Source organism: Rhineura floridana, chromosome 1 (genome assembly GCF_030035675.1).
Source record: "Rhineura floridana isolate rRhiFlo1 chromosome 1, rRhiFlo1.hap2, whole genome shotgun sequence".
NCBI classification, from domain to species: Eukaryota; Metazoa; Chordata; class Lepidosauria; order Squamata; family Rhineuridae; genus Rhineura; species Rhineura floridana.
Window position 1 is genome coordinate 107,108,500 of NC_084480.1, and position 18,697 is coordinate 107,127,196.

Genomic DNA, 18,697 nt, shown 5'->3' on the forward strand with positions numbered 1-18,697 from the left:
AACACAGACAGAACAAATGACTCAGGTCTACAAACCAAAACTCTAAATTAGCAATGTTTGTTTTTTGTCCAGGCCTTCTGATATTACTATGCTTCCCATTAATCAAACTGTCTGGGATTCACAAACATAAAAATGGTCATTGTACCTAGCTGCTTCACTGATAAGACCACTGGGTTTTTCTTCTCTGAGATGCTGGCCGAAAGGGAAAAAAAAGACAATTGCAATGGGAAATGATTCACAAATACTGAAGGCATTTTATGTAGCAAATACTCAGGATATCATTTAGTTCTTTTAAATATTCTAGCTTCAAATAAACAATTTATTCCAAAGGAAAACTTCTGTTATGTGTAACTATGAATTTACACAAAATTGCTTAAGATTCATCTGCTTCAGTGGATGTAAACTACCTTAAGAGATAGTATTGTTATGAGCATGGGGGTTGGGATGGATGATCCTCTTGGTCCCCTTTCCAGCCTCTGATTTGGAATCCTGTGCCTTGGAATGAGAAACTCTCTGCTGGTCAAATGAGTCTTTTGTTAACCAAATAGATTGGCCAGGTAAGATAATGGGCCGATCAGTTGCCTAGCAACGGTGAATAGGCCAGGGAGACCCTTTTGTCATTGAAACTCTTCAGGAGAGGATCTCCTCCCCCTCCTGGAGCCCAGCAGAGGCTTGTAATTTTTAGGTTTTGGTCTAGAGAATTGCTGGGGACTGGAAGGCAGGCAGAGAGACTGGGTCTCTGCACCGTGGCGTTTGGGGTGCCTCCTGTAACATTGATGGGAAAGCTGGATATTGGACTGCTGATGCACTGAACCCCCTCCATCTTAAGCTCAGGTTGGAATGTGTGTAAATAAATAAACCACATTTCATAAAGACACCGCAGTCTCCGCTGACCTTCTTCCCAAAGGAAACCAAACCCTGGGGGAGCACAGGGACCCCCGAAATCTCACCGCTCGGAGATTGGGGAGGTGCACAACAGTATGCTAGAAGAAACTCTTTGAGGCTTATGCTGTCCTGCTGCCATAATGGTTACAATATAATATGCACAGAAATTTGAATTCATTTCTTAACACTTCTGACTTCTTAACTTTAGAGTAAAAATTCTATACATGCTTTTTGTAAGGAAAACAAAATCTTTTATATCCACATAAATACTACATAAATCTAATTAATTATGTTATGGTTCATAATGTACCACATGATCCTGTTCATATCTACTCCATGGTAATTTCTATTAAGTTCAATGATACCTTCTCCCATGTAAATACACATTCATTCATCCATATAGTGTTCCATGAAACATTCAGTTTATGTGCATGCATCAAACAGCAGAGAAGGAGTACTCATGTTCATCACTGGCACTCTAACAGAAACAAATGTATTCTGTCTACAAGCCCACTGTTGCTATCACCTAATGCAGCAAATGAAATTTAGCAGTCTAATATAATTTCTATGTCAGAAGTAATCAAAGTGCAGAAGAGCTGAGGTTTGGCCCTAAAGAATTTTATTTAATTTTCACTTGCTCTCTTCAGATAAGCCACAACTTATTTGTCAACTGCAATGATTCAATAAAAAATGTGGATATACATCTTGTTCCAATAGAGCCAAACATTTTTCAGCAGCACATGGATGGAAAAACCCAGTAAACTTCCTTCATTTGATGGTGGTTCCTAATATTTTTAAGTGCAACTGAATCCGGAGCGGGGGATCCCATTGTATGTCTATTTATTTTCCTGACTTCTACAGACAAAACTGTTTTCTGACTAAGTGGTTTAAACAGCATGTGCAATAGCAGGAGAACTAGAAAGGGAACTCTCTTTTGACCTTTTCTCTGTAGCTCCACATTCATTTAATTCTTTTGCATGAAATGCTGTCAGGTGTATAGATTTGGAAAGAACAGCGTCAGTGGCCTCGGTTTAGGTCCTCAGAGTTGTGACCTGTCACTGCAAGTTGTCCAATCGTTTGCCTTTTGATTAAAACATGAATATTTCAGATTGGTGGGTGACAATCCCATTAGAGTGATAGCCCATGATATCAATTACCACTTCAGTTTCAATTTGGTTTGCTAGCTACAGGGTACAATTTCTCAGCTTTACATAGACTAGGTTGGATCCATGAAGCATGACACCCCTAAATTGCTGCCTATTATCCTAGTGTCATTGCTTGTATTGCCTCCAGAATTCTTTAAATCACAAGTCAAGGCGGAGGTCAAGCTTTGAAACCAGAGGAATTGGACAAGTTCACAAATTCTCTACACAAAGCAAAAGTTATTTGTTTGGCATATAACTGACAAAATTTAAAAGCTGCTATCATACTGACAGCATGTCAAGCTTTGTGCCTCTTTACCAATTTAATAATGCAAGAGGTTGCACTGAATTATTATTATACGTTTATTATTTCAAAACCTTTTGCAGGCTCTCTTTGGTAATCTATTTGCCAACTAGAAAAAAATGACATCCCCCATATCAACGAGAATGCTAATATACTTGTAATTTCATTCAGCAGAATTAGTTTCCCTTCATATTGTGGCTTGCCAAAATAGAAACATGGAACACAGTTAAAAGAACTGTCAATGTTAACCTTCTGCAGTGAACCAAAGAAGTAGGGCAAATGCTGCTTGAAAATTAAAAAATTGCCCCATAATTAGTTACACGGATATAAGTAAATTGCTTGTCCTGTTACTGTAGGGTTCACAACAAAATGCTAAGTGTGTTTACTTCAGAGTAAGCCCCACTGAGCTCAATGGGATTTTTTCCCTAGAAAAGTTGCTAGAACTGTCACCTCAATAACACAAAATTGAGTTCTTATAGAACCATTAATAAAAATATGTCATGCAGCAAAAGCAAGAAAAGGAGTAAAGCTGGGACAAAGGAGAGATGTAATATTGGTTAAAGTGGAGCAAAGAGTGACAAGATAGGGGTTTAATATATCTTAAAATATAACATACTTTATGGGTAACCCCTATGATGAAGCTGTCAATAAATAGTAAGTTCACATGATCTCATGTTGCCACAGCAGTTTGGTTACCTACTGCAAGGCAGATTGCTGTATGTTTACACAGATTAAATGTGTCCAAAAGCAAGTCACCCCAAGCACCAGTTCCTGGGGGAAGTTATCAGCTCTACTGCTACAGTTTAGCATTGTGAGTGAAGGCCAGGGAAGTGAGATAATCAGCAGTCATGACTCCGCTTCCTGAACTCCAGCCATTTGCTACCACTTTCCTGGACAAGCCAAGGAATATTAGTATCATGCACATGTAGGTGCATAGAAATACTAAAGACCATCTCTTTCTCTACAGATCCTCTTGGGTGTTGAGATCAGCCGAGGGAGCCCATTTAGTAGTTCTGCCACCCTCAGAAGCTTGAGGGTTGGTGGCCTGGGAGAGGGCATTATCTGTGGTGACCCCTAAGTTGTGGAACTCCCTCCCCATCGAGGTGCATCTGGTAGCTTCATTGCAGTTTTAGGTGAATGCTGAAGATGCACCTCTTTATCCTGGCCTTTGACACCTGAGATGTACATATTTACATATCCCTTCCACTTGAGATACGGCTTTCTAACTCCCTCTTAGATTTTCGTCGACATGTTAAAACGTTTTTATTTCACCAGGCTTTTAATATGTAAATGGCACTATTTCATTTAATGTTCATTTTAAATTGATTTTTAACGGATATGTTAACTGATTTTATGAGTTTATTTACATTGTATGAGACTATACTGTTGTTCGTCGCTTTGAATTCTGTGAACAAAAGCAGGTTACAAATTGGCAAATAAATAAATAAATAAATAAATAAATATTTAAGACCCACCCTATTTTGTGGTTTAGATTGTTTTTAATATTTTTTTAAAAAATGTTGCAAACTGCCCTGGGACTTTTGGGGTGAAGGGTGGGTTAAAATAATAATAATAATAATAATGCCCTTCACATTTTTTGCTTAGGACTTCCCCCAGATAGTTCCCAGCATTCCATCCCACTGTCATATGATTAAGCAGAATCAAGGATGGGACTATGAAGATAGGACTGGGGATAGGTTCTTAATAGCTGGTGTCCCTGGGAGCCACATTAGCCCCAACCCAAAGGTGCACTTCTTTCCTTTCTCTCATCTGAAAGAAGAGTTGCTCTTCACTCCTATATGGGAAAGCAAAGCATGGTTCTTAGAAATAGCATTGCAGTGAAAGTAACTGACTTTAGGTGATTCACCTAAAGTCCCACAAGGGGCTGCACCTGTACCCAAAGCCTTTACAATATACATGCTCCTCCTCTGCACATACCTCATCTATCATAACAACTGGCATTTTGCTAGTTACACAAGTTATTAATCAGTTTTTGAGATTCCAGGGTCTTTCCTGCAGCACATCTGTTCCTGGAAAATCACATTAGTCCAGGACTCAAACTGCAATATTTATTACTGGACAGTGCACCATCGTTGCTGCAGTCTAAACAAGAAGGCTCAAAACTATTTTTATTTTTGTGTAGTCTAAAAAGAAACCAACCTAGAAGACAGAGAGTAATGCTTCCAAGATTAAAGGCATGATGAATGTGCCAGACTAGGTGGATGTGGAAGGCACTTATAAGGCAATCAGAGACACAGAATATCAGAAGAGGAACAATTATTTTTCTCTTTCTTACTGCTTAACAGTTGTAGGCATATTACTTTACCTGTAGTCCATACTTTGCATCAACAACAGATACAATACCTATGAAAAGAAGTTTGTTGATTAGAGTACAGATCAGAAGAGCAGGAATAGAAAAACAGTCAAAATTGCTCTACACTTTTTCTACATAGAGATAGGCAACACACGTCTAAACCAGGGAATTTCCTAATTTAAGATAGGTGGCAAGAGTTCGAAAGGAGAGAAGGAAAAGGGGGGGGGAAACAGGAGTGGAGAGTCGAAATAGATACAGCAATGGAAGGAACAGTGATAAAGTCCTCTGCAAGTGAGACCTCCAACAAGAGTGTTTTGTCCCTCACCTGTCAGCCTGCTGGGTGGGAGGGAGAGAAAAGTGGTGATCCCACCTTTTGATTCTGGCCCTGCCCACTGCTGGCATGCAGCCCCAACAAGGATTAACCCCAAGGGAATGTGGTCCTCAGCAGAAAGGTTCCCTAACCTTGCTCGTCTAAACTATGAATCTAGCAATTTTACCCACATTCGGTAATACTGTCTGAAATCAGTAGCACACATTATGCAATATTTTCTTGAACCCATAATATCTACACACTGGATTAGGGATGGGCAACTGCCAGCCCGTCGCGCCTTTGGATCTAGCCAATGGCCTCACCTCCTTGGCCCAGACTGCAAGGCAATTAGGCTTACAGGGAAAAGCTACTTTTGGCACCACTGCCAGTCAGAGGGGGAAGGAAGGATGTATGTGACAGAGAGATGGGGGGCAACTCTGGCCCCACCCATTGCCTATACTGTCCCAACCCACTGCTGGCATGCAGTCTCAACATATTACTCCTGCAGGTTTCTTGAGAGCTGGCACTGGGCTCAGGCAAGGTGCATGTTCAGGCCCCCCTCCCTAAATATTTCTATAAACCAAATGTTACTACTTTCTTTAAACAAATTTTAAGTGACCCAGGTTTAACACAGGGCAAGAAAGGTTGAAAACAAATGAAAAACATTTATCAGAATGGGTTAGTTAATATGTTTATTGAAAAATCACACTGTTCAAAATAGCCCTTGAAAAATGCATAATATTTTGCATTGCAGTATTCAGCATTATTTTGAGACAGGTACTTTATATCAGTTAGGCTAATTTTTATGGTGTTTCCAATGGTCTAAATGGTTTTAGGTTTTTGTTTTACTTAGTACAGGACCTACAAAGGAGGTCCAGTAAATTCATGGTGGTCCTAAATTTCCTTCAAGTGTTGTACACTAACATTAACTTGATGTTTGAAGAACAAGTGTTTCATATTTGATATTATTCACAAAAATGACAGAAAAGTTCAAATATGCAAATTTCCTCTGGTGTGCTAAGTGCACTGGCAAATTAATTCACAATGTTCAATAATGAGATATGAGACCAAACTATTCTTATCATGAGTAATGCTAGTGCATCTCTGCTCTACTTCAGCAGAATCGTCATTAGCTTTTTCTTCTAATAATAATGCTTGAGCATCCAACAACTGGCTTTCACTATCTCCCTCATCACCTCATGATGATTTTTGAAACAGATTGAATAAACGTGCCTGACCGTATACATATGCTTTCCTCACTTTTGTCTTCGGTGCTCTCGACTTCTATTTGTATTCCACAATGTTAATTTCACCTTAAAACAATGCCAGAACACATGCAGACTTGTTCCAACATATTCTAGTCACAAACCAATTAAGAGGTGACACACACTGCCATGTATTAGCTTTTTCTTTACCTGCCACTGTGAACTGTTTAAGAGAACTATAGGTGCAAATGTGAACTGGGGCCTGGTAGTTTTGTGAACTGTACTGGGGCCTACTACTGGGGCCATACTGCCGGAGGTGTAATCATCCAGGGTCTTGGGAAGTCTTAGACCCTATAAGTTTTGGGAGCAGGGTCCCAATGTCTCCAGCATCCTGTGAGCCAATCAGCATGAAAGAGGACTGTCTTAGCCACTGAGAAGAATCTTCTAACATGCTTCCTTGACCTTTTCTGCTGAGTGAAGCCAATCAGAGTGAAAGGAGGTGAGTCAGCCACTGAGAAGACTCTTCTGAGTAGCTAACATTCTACCCTTTCCTGCTTATTAGCTCCTAGGGATGTCTGTTGTGGGAGAAGGCATTCACAATCTCAACTCAGCAGCAAAAAAGGGGGAGTAACAATGAGTAACATTAAGGGACCCTGCACTTCTGAATTTGCTACTACGCTGCTGCCTACTGGGGCCTGGTAGTTCTGTGAACTGTGAGCTGGGGCCTAGTAGTTCTGTAAATTGGGGCCTAGTAGTTCTGGTTTCAGCTTGAGACTCTCAAGGTGCATGTTGCACTTTGCCATATCTGAATCATATTAATAAATATTGGCACTTATAGAAGACTTTGATATGCTGAGATTTAACAACATACATTATAGCCACTCTCTGGTCTGTTGAGGTACCAACATTATTTTGTAAAGTATCATTTCTTTTTTCACAGTCCAGGCCCTCCAGAGGTCCAGTACCCTGGGATTTTGTGCTCCCTGCCCCCCTCTTCTCAGTCATGTAGTCCTGAAGGAATGTGGTCCTTGGAGGAACAAAGATTTCCTACCTGTGAACTAGAAAAACATTTTGAGTAATTTAGAATAATTTTCTTACCATCAAGATAAATGTCACTTCCTAATTCAGCATCAACCCAAAACATGGAGGCAACAGCACCTAGCACATAAAGAATGCAGGGTAAATATGTGCATCAAACAACACAGGTTTTTAAAAACTAGCTGCAAAATTGTCAATTTCCCGTAACTCTTAAAAGCAAAAGAAAACCAGAAGGAAAGAAAAAAATGCCCAATGTTATATTTAAGTTGGATCAGTTTATTTGCCATGAGCTATTCCAAGGTACATATAAACATGGATTTGACTTGCATTATCAGTACCGAAAATCTCTGCCAGTAGCTTAGGCACAGTGTTATTGTGCTTAAAACAGCACTGATGTTAAGAGGGACCATATTCTTGACCAGCCTGCTTCACTTCGAATGTGTGCACTGATAACTCACCACAGCTTAGATATTACAATTGCCATTTCTAACCTGTGCCTGCCTTGCATGTGCACAGGAGTGCTCCTTTCCCCTAAATTAAAAAAATGTTCAAGACAATCTTATTTTAGGAGAAGTTAGGGCTATGGATATCAATGAAATCTACTACCAAGCAGATACATGACGCTATTATGGACTGACAGTATTTAGAAACTATGGATTAAACAATGGAATTATTAGGTCTGAAATCACACACTACTTTTACCCTTCGTTGCAGTTAACAATTCTATAGAGAATTAAATATTCCTCATCAGTAGGATAATATATATCTATTGCTGTTGTTACGTGCCTTCAAGACGATCACGACCTATGGCGACCCTCAGGGCTGGTTTCAAAGGGTGGCCAGGTGGGGCATTGGCCAAGGGCCCCTGGGGCTACAGGGGCCCCTCTGCTCCCCTTCTGCAATTTGAAGCAGGATGGCTGCTGCGGATCGCACGGCCATTCCCTTGCTTAACCTACCTTGTTCTGTGGTTGTGCACACAGTGCTGCCCTTAACAAAGATGGTGGCTGAGGTTTCCCTAAGGGGCGGAAGCCTCCGCCACCATCTTGGCTGATGGCACGCATGCGTGCTGTGCACGCGCATCCCTGCCATAAGCCAAGATGGTGGCAGAGGCTTCAGCCCCTTAGGGAAACCTTGGCCGCCATCTTTGCTAAGGACAGGGCTGTGTGTGCAACTGCAGAACAGCTGAGAAAGGTAGGTTAAGCAAGGGAATGGTGGGGCGTGCGATCTGCGGCAGCGATCCTGACATGAATCATGGCTCAAAGTCCCCAGCATGTTTGGGGCCGGCCTGGTGACCCTATGAATCAGGGACCTCCAATAGCATCTGTTATGAACCACCCTGTTCAAATCTTGTAAGTTCAAGTCTGTGGCTTCCTTTATGGAATCAATCCATCTCTTGTTTGGCCTTCCTCTTTTTCTACTCCCTTCTGTTTTTTCCAGCATTATTGTCTTCTCTAGTGAATCATGTCTTCTCATTAGGTGTCCAAAGTAAGATAACCTGTTTCATCATTTCAGCTTCTAGTGATAATTCTGGTGTAATTTGTTCTAACACCCAATTATTTGTCTTTTTCGCAGTCCATGGTATCCTCAAAGCTCTCCTCCAGCACCACATTTCAAATGAGTTGATTTTTCTCTTATCCACTTTTTTCACTGTGCAACTTTCACATCCATACATAGAGATCAGGAATACCATGGTCTGAATGATCCTGACTTTACTGGTCAGTGATACATCTTTGCATTTGAGAACCTTTTCTAGTTCTCTCATAGCTGCCCTCCCCAGTCCTAGCCTTCTTCTGATTTCTTGACTATTGTCTCCATTTTGGTTAATGGCTGTGCCAAAGTATTGATAGTCCTTAGCAAGTCAAATGTCCTTGTTGTCAACTTTAAAGTTACATAAATCTTCTGTTGTCATTACTTTAGTCTTCTTGACGTTCAGCTGTAGTCCTGCTTTTGTGCTTTCCTCTTTAACTTTCATCAACATTCGCTTCAAATCATTACTGGTTTCTGCTAAGAGTATGGTATCGTCTGCGTATCTTTAATTATTGATATTTCTCCCTCCAATTTTCACACGTCCTTCATCTTGGTCCAATCCCACTTTCCATATGATAGGTTCAGCATATAGATTAAGATTAAGGGTGATAAAATACACCTCTGTTTCACACCCTTTCTGATGGGGAACCAATCGGTTTCTCCATATTCTGTCCTTACAGTAGCCTCTTGTCCAGAGTATAGGCTGCGCATCAGGACAATCAGATGCTGTGGCACCCTCATTTCTTTTAAAGCATTCCATATTTTTTTCATGCTCTATACAACCAAAGGCTTTGCTGTAATCTATAAAGCACAGGGTGATTTCCTTTAATTCCTTGGTCTGTTCCATTATCCAACGTATGTTTGCGATATGATCGCTGGTACCTCTTCGCTTTCTAAATCCAGCTTGGATGTCTAACATTTAATATATATCTATATGGGAATATTTTCAACTAACATAAAGGACCAGGGGTGCAATCTTAACCATGCCTATTCAGAAGTAAGCCCCAATGAAATCAATGGAGGTTACTCCTACATAAGTGAAGTCAGGAATGTAGACCAGATTATTATATTAGTTAAAATATTATATTTTAAAGCAGATTGGATTCTATGCTATATATAGATTTTCTTTACCTATTTTGAATAAAGAAAAATTGTAAAACTGAAGTAGGAACCGGTAGGACTCTTTATCTTATCTTTTTGTGTGTGTGGGAAAGTGTGAATACATTATCATTTATTACTGAACAGTAAAGCTTTTGCAGGACATTATATTTTGAAAAATAAGAAATCAAAATCTGTTTTGACATGAGTTGATCCAACTTGCAGTTTTGTCATAACATGAGGGATGCAAGAAATTGAGAGCAATGAAAAGTGTTTTTCAAAAGCTCATACATATAATTGATGCCAGGGCTGTCTTAAAAAATGAAACACACAGGCAAAAACAACGATAGCTGAAGACATTCCAGTGACTGGAGCTGTCCACCTAAACTGACAAGATGTGGTCTCCCAAGCATCACTGGGTGTCAGGACTGAAATACCTGTCAGCTGTTTACAGTGATTACTCATGCAAGATATAGCAAAGGCCACAAAATCTAATGGTTTCCAGGTATCTATTGATTTTTTTCTCACATGCCTTAATAGTTTTTCAACTTAACTGAAATAGGATTTGTGTATAACAAGAGCTGAATCAATGTCCTTTATTTTAAAGAAAATTACTTTACCATGACAATTATTTAGCTTTGAACTGGAGAGTGTCAGTCTCCTTAACAGGAAACAACTGAATTGCCAAAAGGAATTCTATTAACCTCCTAGCCAATAGCTAGTAGTTTTAATTAAAAGGATCCGGAAAATATTTTAGGCAGCTTCTATTCACCATAATAAACATTTAGACTTTATTTTTTGCAGTGAACATTTATTGCTGAACTGGAAAATGCAAAAGCAAGAATAGTATAATATATGTGTTTTTTAACCAAGTGCAGTGATTTCACTGAAGCCCCCAGATGGCTAGAATTAAATAAGAAATCCTCCATCTATAACTTTTAATTGGTTTACACACACACAAAAAGCCTTTGTAGGCAAAACAGGACATACAGTCAAATCCAAAAGGTGGATTCTCAGAAGCCTTTAGTATAGTGGTTTCTGCTTTTTAGAACCTCCTTCTCATGGAAATAAGGCATGCACCAACAATTGTGTACTTATGGCACATATTAAAAACATTTTACCCAGGCTATCCCAGATTAGTCTGTGGACCAAGTGTACTTCCAGTTGCTGTGGATATGTGAAATCCTGGTATTGTATTTTGGTTTTATACTATAAAAAACACACCATTTAATTTTTTTGTGTGTGCAGAGTTTTGTAACAGCTGCAACACTGAGGGACTGGACAAGACCTGCCCTGGGAGTGAGTACCTGAGCATCTGGGTTCCTTGCTCCTCTGGGTTGCTGTCTCGAGACAGATGAAGTCCCTGGTACGTGCTGCAAGGACTGGGACCCCCTGCCTGATCCTGACTCCAGAGAGAAGCTGCAGTCAACTTGGCAGCCTCTTGAATCAGCTCCTGGCTGGGTCAGGGGGCATAAAACCCCAGCTGCCCTTGAGTGGTGGGTCTACCACCGAACAGGAAACATTAAAGGGGATCTCCCTTGGGGAGTCCCAAGGGTGAGGGTGCTACTCCCTTCAATTTTTTAAAAACCAATCTAGAGGAGATTGGTAGTGGGGAGGGTGTATGGCGTATGTGTAGTTCCTGTGCAGGGTGAAAGCCTGTGCAGTGAACTGAACGATAAGAGAAGTCACCAGATGCCTTCAGAGTGAGAGTCTGTAACTGGCAGAAGGCAGGCCCTCCCTGGCTGTGAGACAGGATGGAGTAGATTTATATTACATTTATATACCGCCCCATAGCCAAAGCTCTCTGGGTGGTTTACAAAAATTAAAAACACTGAACATTAAAAACAAATATACAATTTTTAAAAATCATACAAAGTTTTTAACCATGAAGCACAGATAAACAAGGTAAAAAACCTGGGGTCAGAGCACAGCACATGCTGTTAGAATGCCTGGGAGAAAAGGAAAGTCTTGGTCTGGTGCCAAAAAGATAACAATGTTGGCGCCAGGCGAACTTCATCGGGGAGATCATTCCATAATCATAATTCCATCATTAGATGTGCCCTGTGTGGGAGATATTGAGTGGGTCTGACTGTTCCCAATTCTCTCAGAGGGCTACTGGGATAATTGGTTCAGGTAGGTTTTGTTGATGGGCTCTTGCTGGGTCATACAGGTGTTTAGGAGTCTTAGTAAGGAGGAACATGGGTGATGCCACCCCAATTTCAGTAATCATGGATAAAGGGAGGTATGGCCATGGGGAGGTGGTGAACTACCATAAAAGATGAGGGCAAGGCTATCTAAGCCTTGTTCCTCACTCTCATTCCTCTCGTGGATGGGTTCCTCGTTGCTCATCTGCTGTGCCCACTGGCCTGTGTGCACTGTGGTTTAATGCCAGATCGGTACACAATAAGACCACACTCATCTACTCATGGATGAAGGTGTCAATTTGGTGTGCATTACCAAGACCTCGGTGGGTGAGTTGGGAGGAGTTGATCTGACCCAGCTTTGTCCACCTAGATACTCCATGCAACACCAGCACAGGCTGCAGGGATGGGAGGAGTTGCTGTGGTCTACAGAACTTCCATCCTTGTCACCAGGAAACCACTCTGTCTTGGAGCTGGCTGTGAGGGCCTGCATCTGGTGTCAGACCCAGGAGACAGTAAACTAGGGTTGCTGCTGATGTACCGTCCACCCTGCTGCCTGGCACCTTCTCTGACCAGAGGCCTTCTCGGTTGTGGTATTGGAGGAGCCCGGAACAATAGTCCTGGGTGATTTCAGTGTCCATGCTGACACTGCCTCTAGTGTTCTGGTTCGGAACTTCATGGCCTCCAAGATGACCATTGGGTGTTTCAATTTGTCACCGGCCCAATGAGCAGGGCAGGGCACACCCCCGACTTGGTTTTTGCTCCAGATGGAGTGGTCTGGAGATGGGAGGGTGGATGTCACCCCATTGTCATGGTCAGACCACTTCCTGGTGAAGTTAGATTTATGACTCCAATCCTCCGCTGCAGGAGTGATGGACAGATTAAGATGGTCTGTCCCCAGAGACCAATAGAATCCACAGGATTCCTGAACGTCCTGGGGGAATTTCTAGTAGATAGACCAGGTGACCCTGTTGAAGCCCTTGTCACACTGTGGAACAGTGAGGCGTATTGGGCTCTTGACATGGTTGCCCCTGAACACCCTCTCCAGCACTGTGGAGCCCCGTTTGCACCTTGGTACACCAGTGAGCTAAGGGCAATGAAACAGGCAGGATGACGGCTAACACTCAAGTGGTGAAAAAATGTGCTATGACGCTGATCAGGCACGAGTAAAGCATCGTAACTGTTCCTATTGTGTGGTGGTGAGGGCGGAAAAGGAAGCCCACTTCTCTGCCACCATCGAATCATCAAGCAGCCATCCAGTGGAGCTTTTCCGTACTGTCAGAGACCTGTTGACATCAACTCCAGGAAATGGAGTTTTAGACCCTTCGGAGGCCCATCGTGGATTGTATGCAAGGCACTTTGAGAGTAAAGTTGCACACCTCCGTAGCAATCTTGATGCCTCATCCACATCTACTGTAGTCCCCAGTGAGGTATCCAGTGCAACTCTGTGCAACTTCTTGGGAATGGTTTCAGTAGATGTGGCCTGATGACATGGACAAGGTGCTTGCAATGATGCAGCCATCAACGTGTCCTCTTGACCCTTGTCCTTCTTGGCTTATTAAAGCTTGCCGAGGGGGTTTGACCAAGTGGATCGAGTGTGGTCAAAGCATCGTTGTGGGCGGGAGTGGTTCCAGCCTCGCTGAAAGAGGCGGTGATCCAACCGTTCTGGAAAAAGCCCACCCTGGATCCATTGGTTTCTGACAGTTACCACCAGGTCGCAAATACCCCCTTCTTAGGGAAGGTGACTGAGCGGGTTGTGGTGCAGCAGTTGCAAGTACTCTTGGATGAAACAGATTATCTTGACACATTTCAGTCTGGGTTCAGGCCTGGTTATGGGACTGAACTGGCCTTGGTCACACTGATGAATGACCTTTACCGGGAGAAGGACAGGGGGAGTGCAACCCTGTTACTCTTACTTGATGTCTCGGCGGCTGCTGATACCATTGACCATGGTATCCTTCTGGGCTGACTTTGTGAGATGGGTATTGGAGGCACTATTTTACAGTGGTTCTGATCCTATCTCCAGCGTCATTTTCAGAGAATAGCATTGGGTGATTGTCTTTTGGCCCCCTGGCAGTTGTGCTGTGGGGTGTTGCAGGGTACCATCTTGTCCCCTGTGCTGTTTAACGTCTATATGAATCCCTTGGGAGCGGTCATCAGATTTGGGGCAAGGTGTCAGCAGTAGGCTGATGATACCCAGCTCTATTTCTCTGTTACATCTGAATCGGGAGAGGCCATACAAGCCCTCGACCGCTGCCTGGACTTGGTGGTGGGCTGGATGAGGGCCGATAAACTGAGTCTGAATCCTAGCAAGACAGAGAAACTGTGGGTTGGTGGTTCCCGAGTTCGGATCATTGGACAGTTGCCTGCTTTGGATGGGGTCATACTCCCTCTGAAAAAGTAGGTCTGTAGTCCAGGGGTGCTCCTAGATCCATCTTTGTCACTGGAGGCCCAGGTGACCTCAGTGAATAGTAGTGCCTTTTACCAGCTTTGGCTGGTAAGACAGCTGCAGCCATTTATGGACTGGGATAGCCTGACGACTGCTGTCCATGCACTGGTAACCTTCAGGCTGGATTACTGTAATGTGCTCTACGTGGGGCTACCCTTGAGGTTGGTCCGGAAGCTGCAGCTGGTGCAAAATATGGTGATGAGACTGCTCACTGGGGCAGGGTATTGCCAACATGTCACCACACTGTTGAATGAATTGCACTGCCTATCTATTAGCTACCGGGCTAAGTTCAAGATTCTAGTGTTGGTGTACAAAGCCCTATACAGCTCAGGACCAGGATACCTGAAAGACCGTCTTATCCCTTATATACCCAGTCAATCACTGCACTCTGCAGGTGAGGGCCTCCTGCAGATACCATCTTATCAGAAGGTCCACTCTGCACAACATAGGAAACTGACCTTTAGTGTAGTGGCACTCTCCTTAAATATTAGATAGGCACCATCTCTGTTATCTTTTTGGCACCTACTAAAGAGCTTCTTCTTTCAACAAGCCTTTTAAGTAGAGACCTTATCCCAGTCTGCATCTGTGTTGGAATTGCTTTTTAATATGTTTTTACTTTCTTTTTTAAAAAATAGATGTTTTTAAAGCTTTTAAAAAATGTTTTTAAATGTTTTGTTTTAATACGTTTGTTAATGGTTGGTTTATTTTAATATATTTTAAAGTCTGTTTTTATGATGTTTTAAAGTGTTTTTAGTGCTTTTGCTGGCTGCCCTGGGCTCCTATTGGGAGAAAGGGCAGGATATAAATCAAATCAATCAATCAATCATAACTTTAAATTGTAAGCAGTTTATACATTTTTCAAAATAAATTAATAAATAAAATGGGTCATATCCAACGCTGCTGTTCCACTTGCACAACAGAACTTCCTCTTGCCCTGCAGATCCCCGTGCATTTTCAAAATCTGGTCCAGAGGATTAAGAGACCCTTGCACAGATTTTGGAGATGCATGGGGAGAGAAGAGGAAAGGAAGGCACAGAAAGTCCTGTCACATGAGTAGAACCCTGCTTATACAGCACTGGATACCACCCAGTAAGTCTAAGCAGGTTCAACAGAATTTACGTCCCAATAAATATGGTTATGACTGCAGTCAATTGTAAATCTGGTTGTGAACTGCAAAACTCCCGACACAATGGAATTTAACCAGACCCCCTTTACATATATTAATAAAACATATATTCTCAATGATGTGGGAGCCAGTTCCCTGTGAATCCCACACAGTGCTGGGGATTGTGTGTGAATAATCTTAACTACATAGGGCTGATTTCACCCACATTTCCTGTCCAGTTGGCACTCTGCCAGGAGGAAGAGCACCTACTTGGTGGGAAAAACCCATGTGATTATCTATACCCACACTGTTTACACACATGTGCCCCAGCAACATGTGACCACACCATGAAGAAGCATAAAGGAGGAGTCTCCTTCAAGAGGCACCCAGCTCTATGCTAGAGAGCAAACCTTTTTTTCTTCCAGCAGAGGATTCAGCAGAGGCTTCTACGTTGGAAATCAATTTTCACAAGTTCCTCCTTTCTCTTTCAGTCCCCCATGTCACCTCCTAAGATGTTCTGGGGGATTCCCCAAAACTCTGGAGATTTGCAGGGGGGGGTACATGTAGAAGGAAGGAGGAATCAGGTAAGATGATCCCCTTCCCCCTTTCATTCATGGAAGCCTCCTACATAGATCCTTCTTCAAACAGAAGGACACAGTTTGATGCAACCAAATGAAAACAGAGTCCTGTCATACCTTAAACACTAAACAGATTTTTGTGAAAGTGAACAGGCACACGAAACCAATGCAGCAGGATTTAACCCATGCTCATCAGCTTATAATCAGGGGTTAAATCCTGCTCAGTTTGGCTCAGCATGTCTGTTCCCAGCAAGGAACAGGTATGCACAGCCAAAGGAAACCTATTAAATGCAGGCTTCTTCCCTGCCTCCCCCCCCAAGGAAGGAGAAAAAGAAGCCTGCACATAACAGGATTTTTGGTTGCACCACAGAAACAAAATGAGCAGAATTTTGTCCCTGCTTGTCAGCTGATGAGCAGGGCTTACATCCTGCTCCATTGGCTGCATGAGCCTGTACACTGCTGAGAACAGGCACCCATAGCCAATACAGACTTGAACATTTCCTGTCAGATGATTGACAGGTGGGTGTGGTTTGGGGACAATAGCCTCATGGGCCAAATTGAAGCCCCTGCAGGCCAAGATTAGCCTGAGGGCCATATATTCCCCACCCCTACTTTAAGATATGCAACACACCTGGTGTTGCTGCAACAGGCTAACATGGCTACTCCCTGTAAGTTATTCTAATATTATTCCTTTCTGCCTCAAACGATGTTTCGTACAGAATGGGCTTACTTTGGCTGTCCTTGTTTCATGAGAATTCCATTATTTTGCTCTTGTATCCAAGCTACATCTACAAGTTTCTGATGCTCCCATACAGAAAAAACCCATTCTGCCTTCCTAGAGTGTTAATTCCTCCTCTTCCCCAATTCATAGTTACCTGGATCTGCCAATCCAGTAGTCTCTAGCAAGATGTAGTCAAACTTGCCCTTCTTCTGCATCAAATTTTCAATAGCCTTCAAACCATTGTCCCTGTAACAAAAAACCACGTAATTTAAAAGGAATGATATATTTATTTATTTACCTTTATGCCACTTTCTAAATGAAAAGTCAATCCTATCCTTAAACCTATATAGTATTTCAACCAGAAATCTACATGGGAATAACTTTTTATTGCAAACTATCCAGAACTTTGGGTATTGGATGGTATAAAAGTGTAGCAAATATAATACAATATTTGCAAGTTCAGCAGGGCTTTTTCAGAATTTTAATGAGCTGGAGCCCCCATGACCCATATTTGCAAGCGTATTAAAAATCCCAGCCTCATTTTGAAAATGTTCTTCCATATGCACAACCTTCAGCACATTTCTCAAGAATATTCATTGGTTTCAATATTAAATCATCAAAAGAGAGGCTAATTTTGAGTACTGGACCTAACTGAAGATGGTGTTATTTAAAATACTAATGAACTGGCTTCATTTAACACACTTTGCACAAAGTTTTTATTATTAAGTCACTCAATAAGCCATTTTACTAACTCACTCCATATGAAACAAGAATAGCAGTAATGCCTTTGAGGTTGGTCCGGAAGCTGCAGCTGGTGCAAAATGTGGCAGCGATGAGACTGCTCACTGGGGCAGGGTATGGCCAACATGTCACCCTGCTGCTGAAAGAATTGCACTGGCTGCCCATTTGCTACCAGGCCAAGTTCAAGGTTCTAGTTTTGGTGTACAAAGCCCTATGCAGCTTGGGACCAGGATACCTGAAAGACCATCTTACCCCTTATATACCAAGTCGATCACTGCGCTCTGCAGATGAGGGCCTCCTGTGGATACCATCTTATCAGGAGGTCCGTTCTGCACAACATAGGAAATGGACCTTTAGTGTGGCGGCACCTACCCAGCAGAACTCCCGTCCCTTAAATATTAGGGCAGGCGCCATCTCTGTTATCTTTTTCGTGCCTTTTGAAGACTTTCCTCTTTCAACAACCCTTTTAAGTTGAGACCTATCCCAGTCTGGGTCTGTGTTGGAATTACTTTTAATATTTTTTTATTTTAAACAATATGTTTTTAACTCTTTTCTAAAGATGTTTTTAAAGTTTTATTAAAAAAATGTTCTTAAAGTTGTTTTGTTTTAATGTATTTTAAGGTCTGTTTTTATGATGTTTTCATGTGTTTTAAGCGCTTTTGTTTGCTTCCCTGGGCTCCTGCTGGAAGGAAGGGCAGGATATAAATCAAATAAATAATGAATGAATGAATGAAATCCATACAAAATCAAAGTTCTTGATGCTTCTGACTTTCTTAAAGGAGGAAGTGGTGAAGCCCCTTCTCAAGAGGCCTTTCTGGACAAGGAGGTCTTAGACAACTATGACCTGGTTGTAAATGCCCCTTTTTTCGGACAAAGTAATTGAGAGGGTGCTGGCCAGCCAGCTCCAAGCATATGTGAATGAAGTGATTATCTAGATGCCTTTCAATCTGGTTCCAGGCCCAGGTTTGGCATGAAATGGCTTTGGTTGCCTCATATATAGGGAAGGAATCGGGAGTGTGACTCTGTTGTTTCTCCTTAATCTCTCCATGGATTTTGATACGAGTAACCGTGGCATTTTCCTGGAGCAGATCTGTGGGTTTGGAGCTAGATGCATGGAATTACAGTGCCTCTGCTCTCAC

At 42.1% G+C, this 18,697-nt stretch overlaps 1 protein-coding gene across 5 annotated transcripts in view; it reads right to left on the bottom strand.

Moving 5' to 3' along the window:
* LOC133385536 (zinc-regulated GTPase metalloprotein activator 1-like) overlaps positions 1 to 18,697 on the bottom strand; it is a 51,664-nt gene that overhangs the window by 24,210 nt on the left and 8,757 nt on the right. For all 5 annotated transcript variants that reach the window (XM_061628782.1, XM_061628791.1, XM_061628801.1 and 2 more), the window contains exons 5-8: positions 16,972 to 17,063; positions 7,259 to 7,318; positions 4,658 to 4,695; positions 146 to 192 (exon numbers count right to left, since the gene is read on the bottom strand). In XM_061628782.1, the coding sequence (XP_061484766.1) occupies positions 146 to 192; positions 4,658 to 4,695; positions 7,259 to 7,318; positions 16,972 to 17,063 (237 nt within the window). The remainder of the gene's footprint in view (positions 1 to 145; positions 193 to 4,657; positions 4,696 to 7,258; positions 7,319 to 16,971; positions 17,064 to 18,697) is intronic.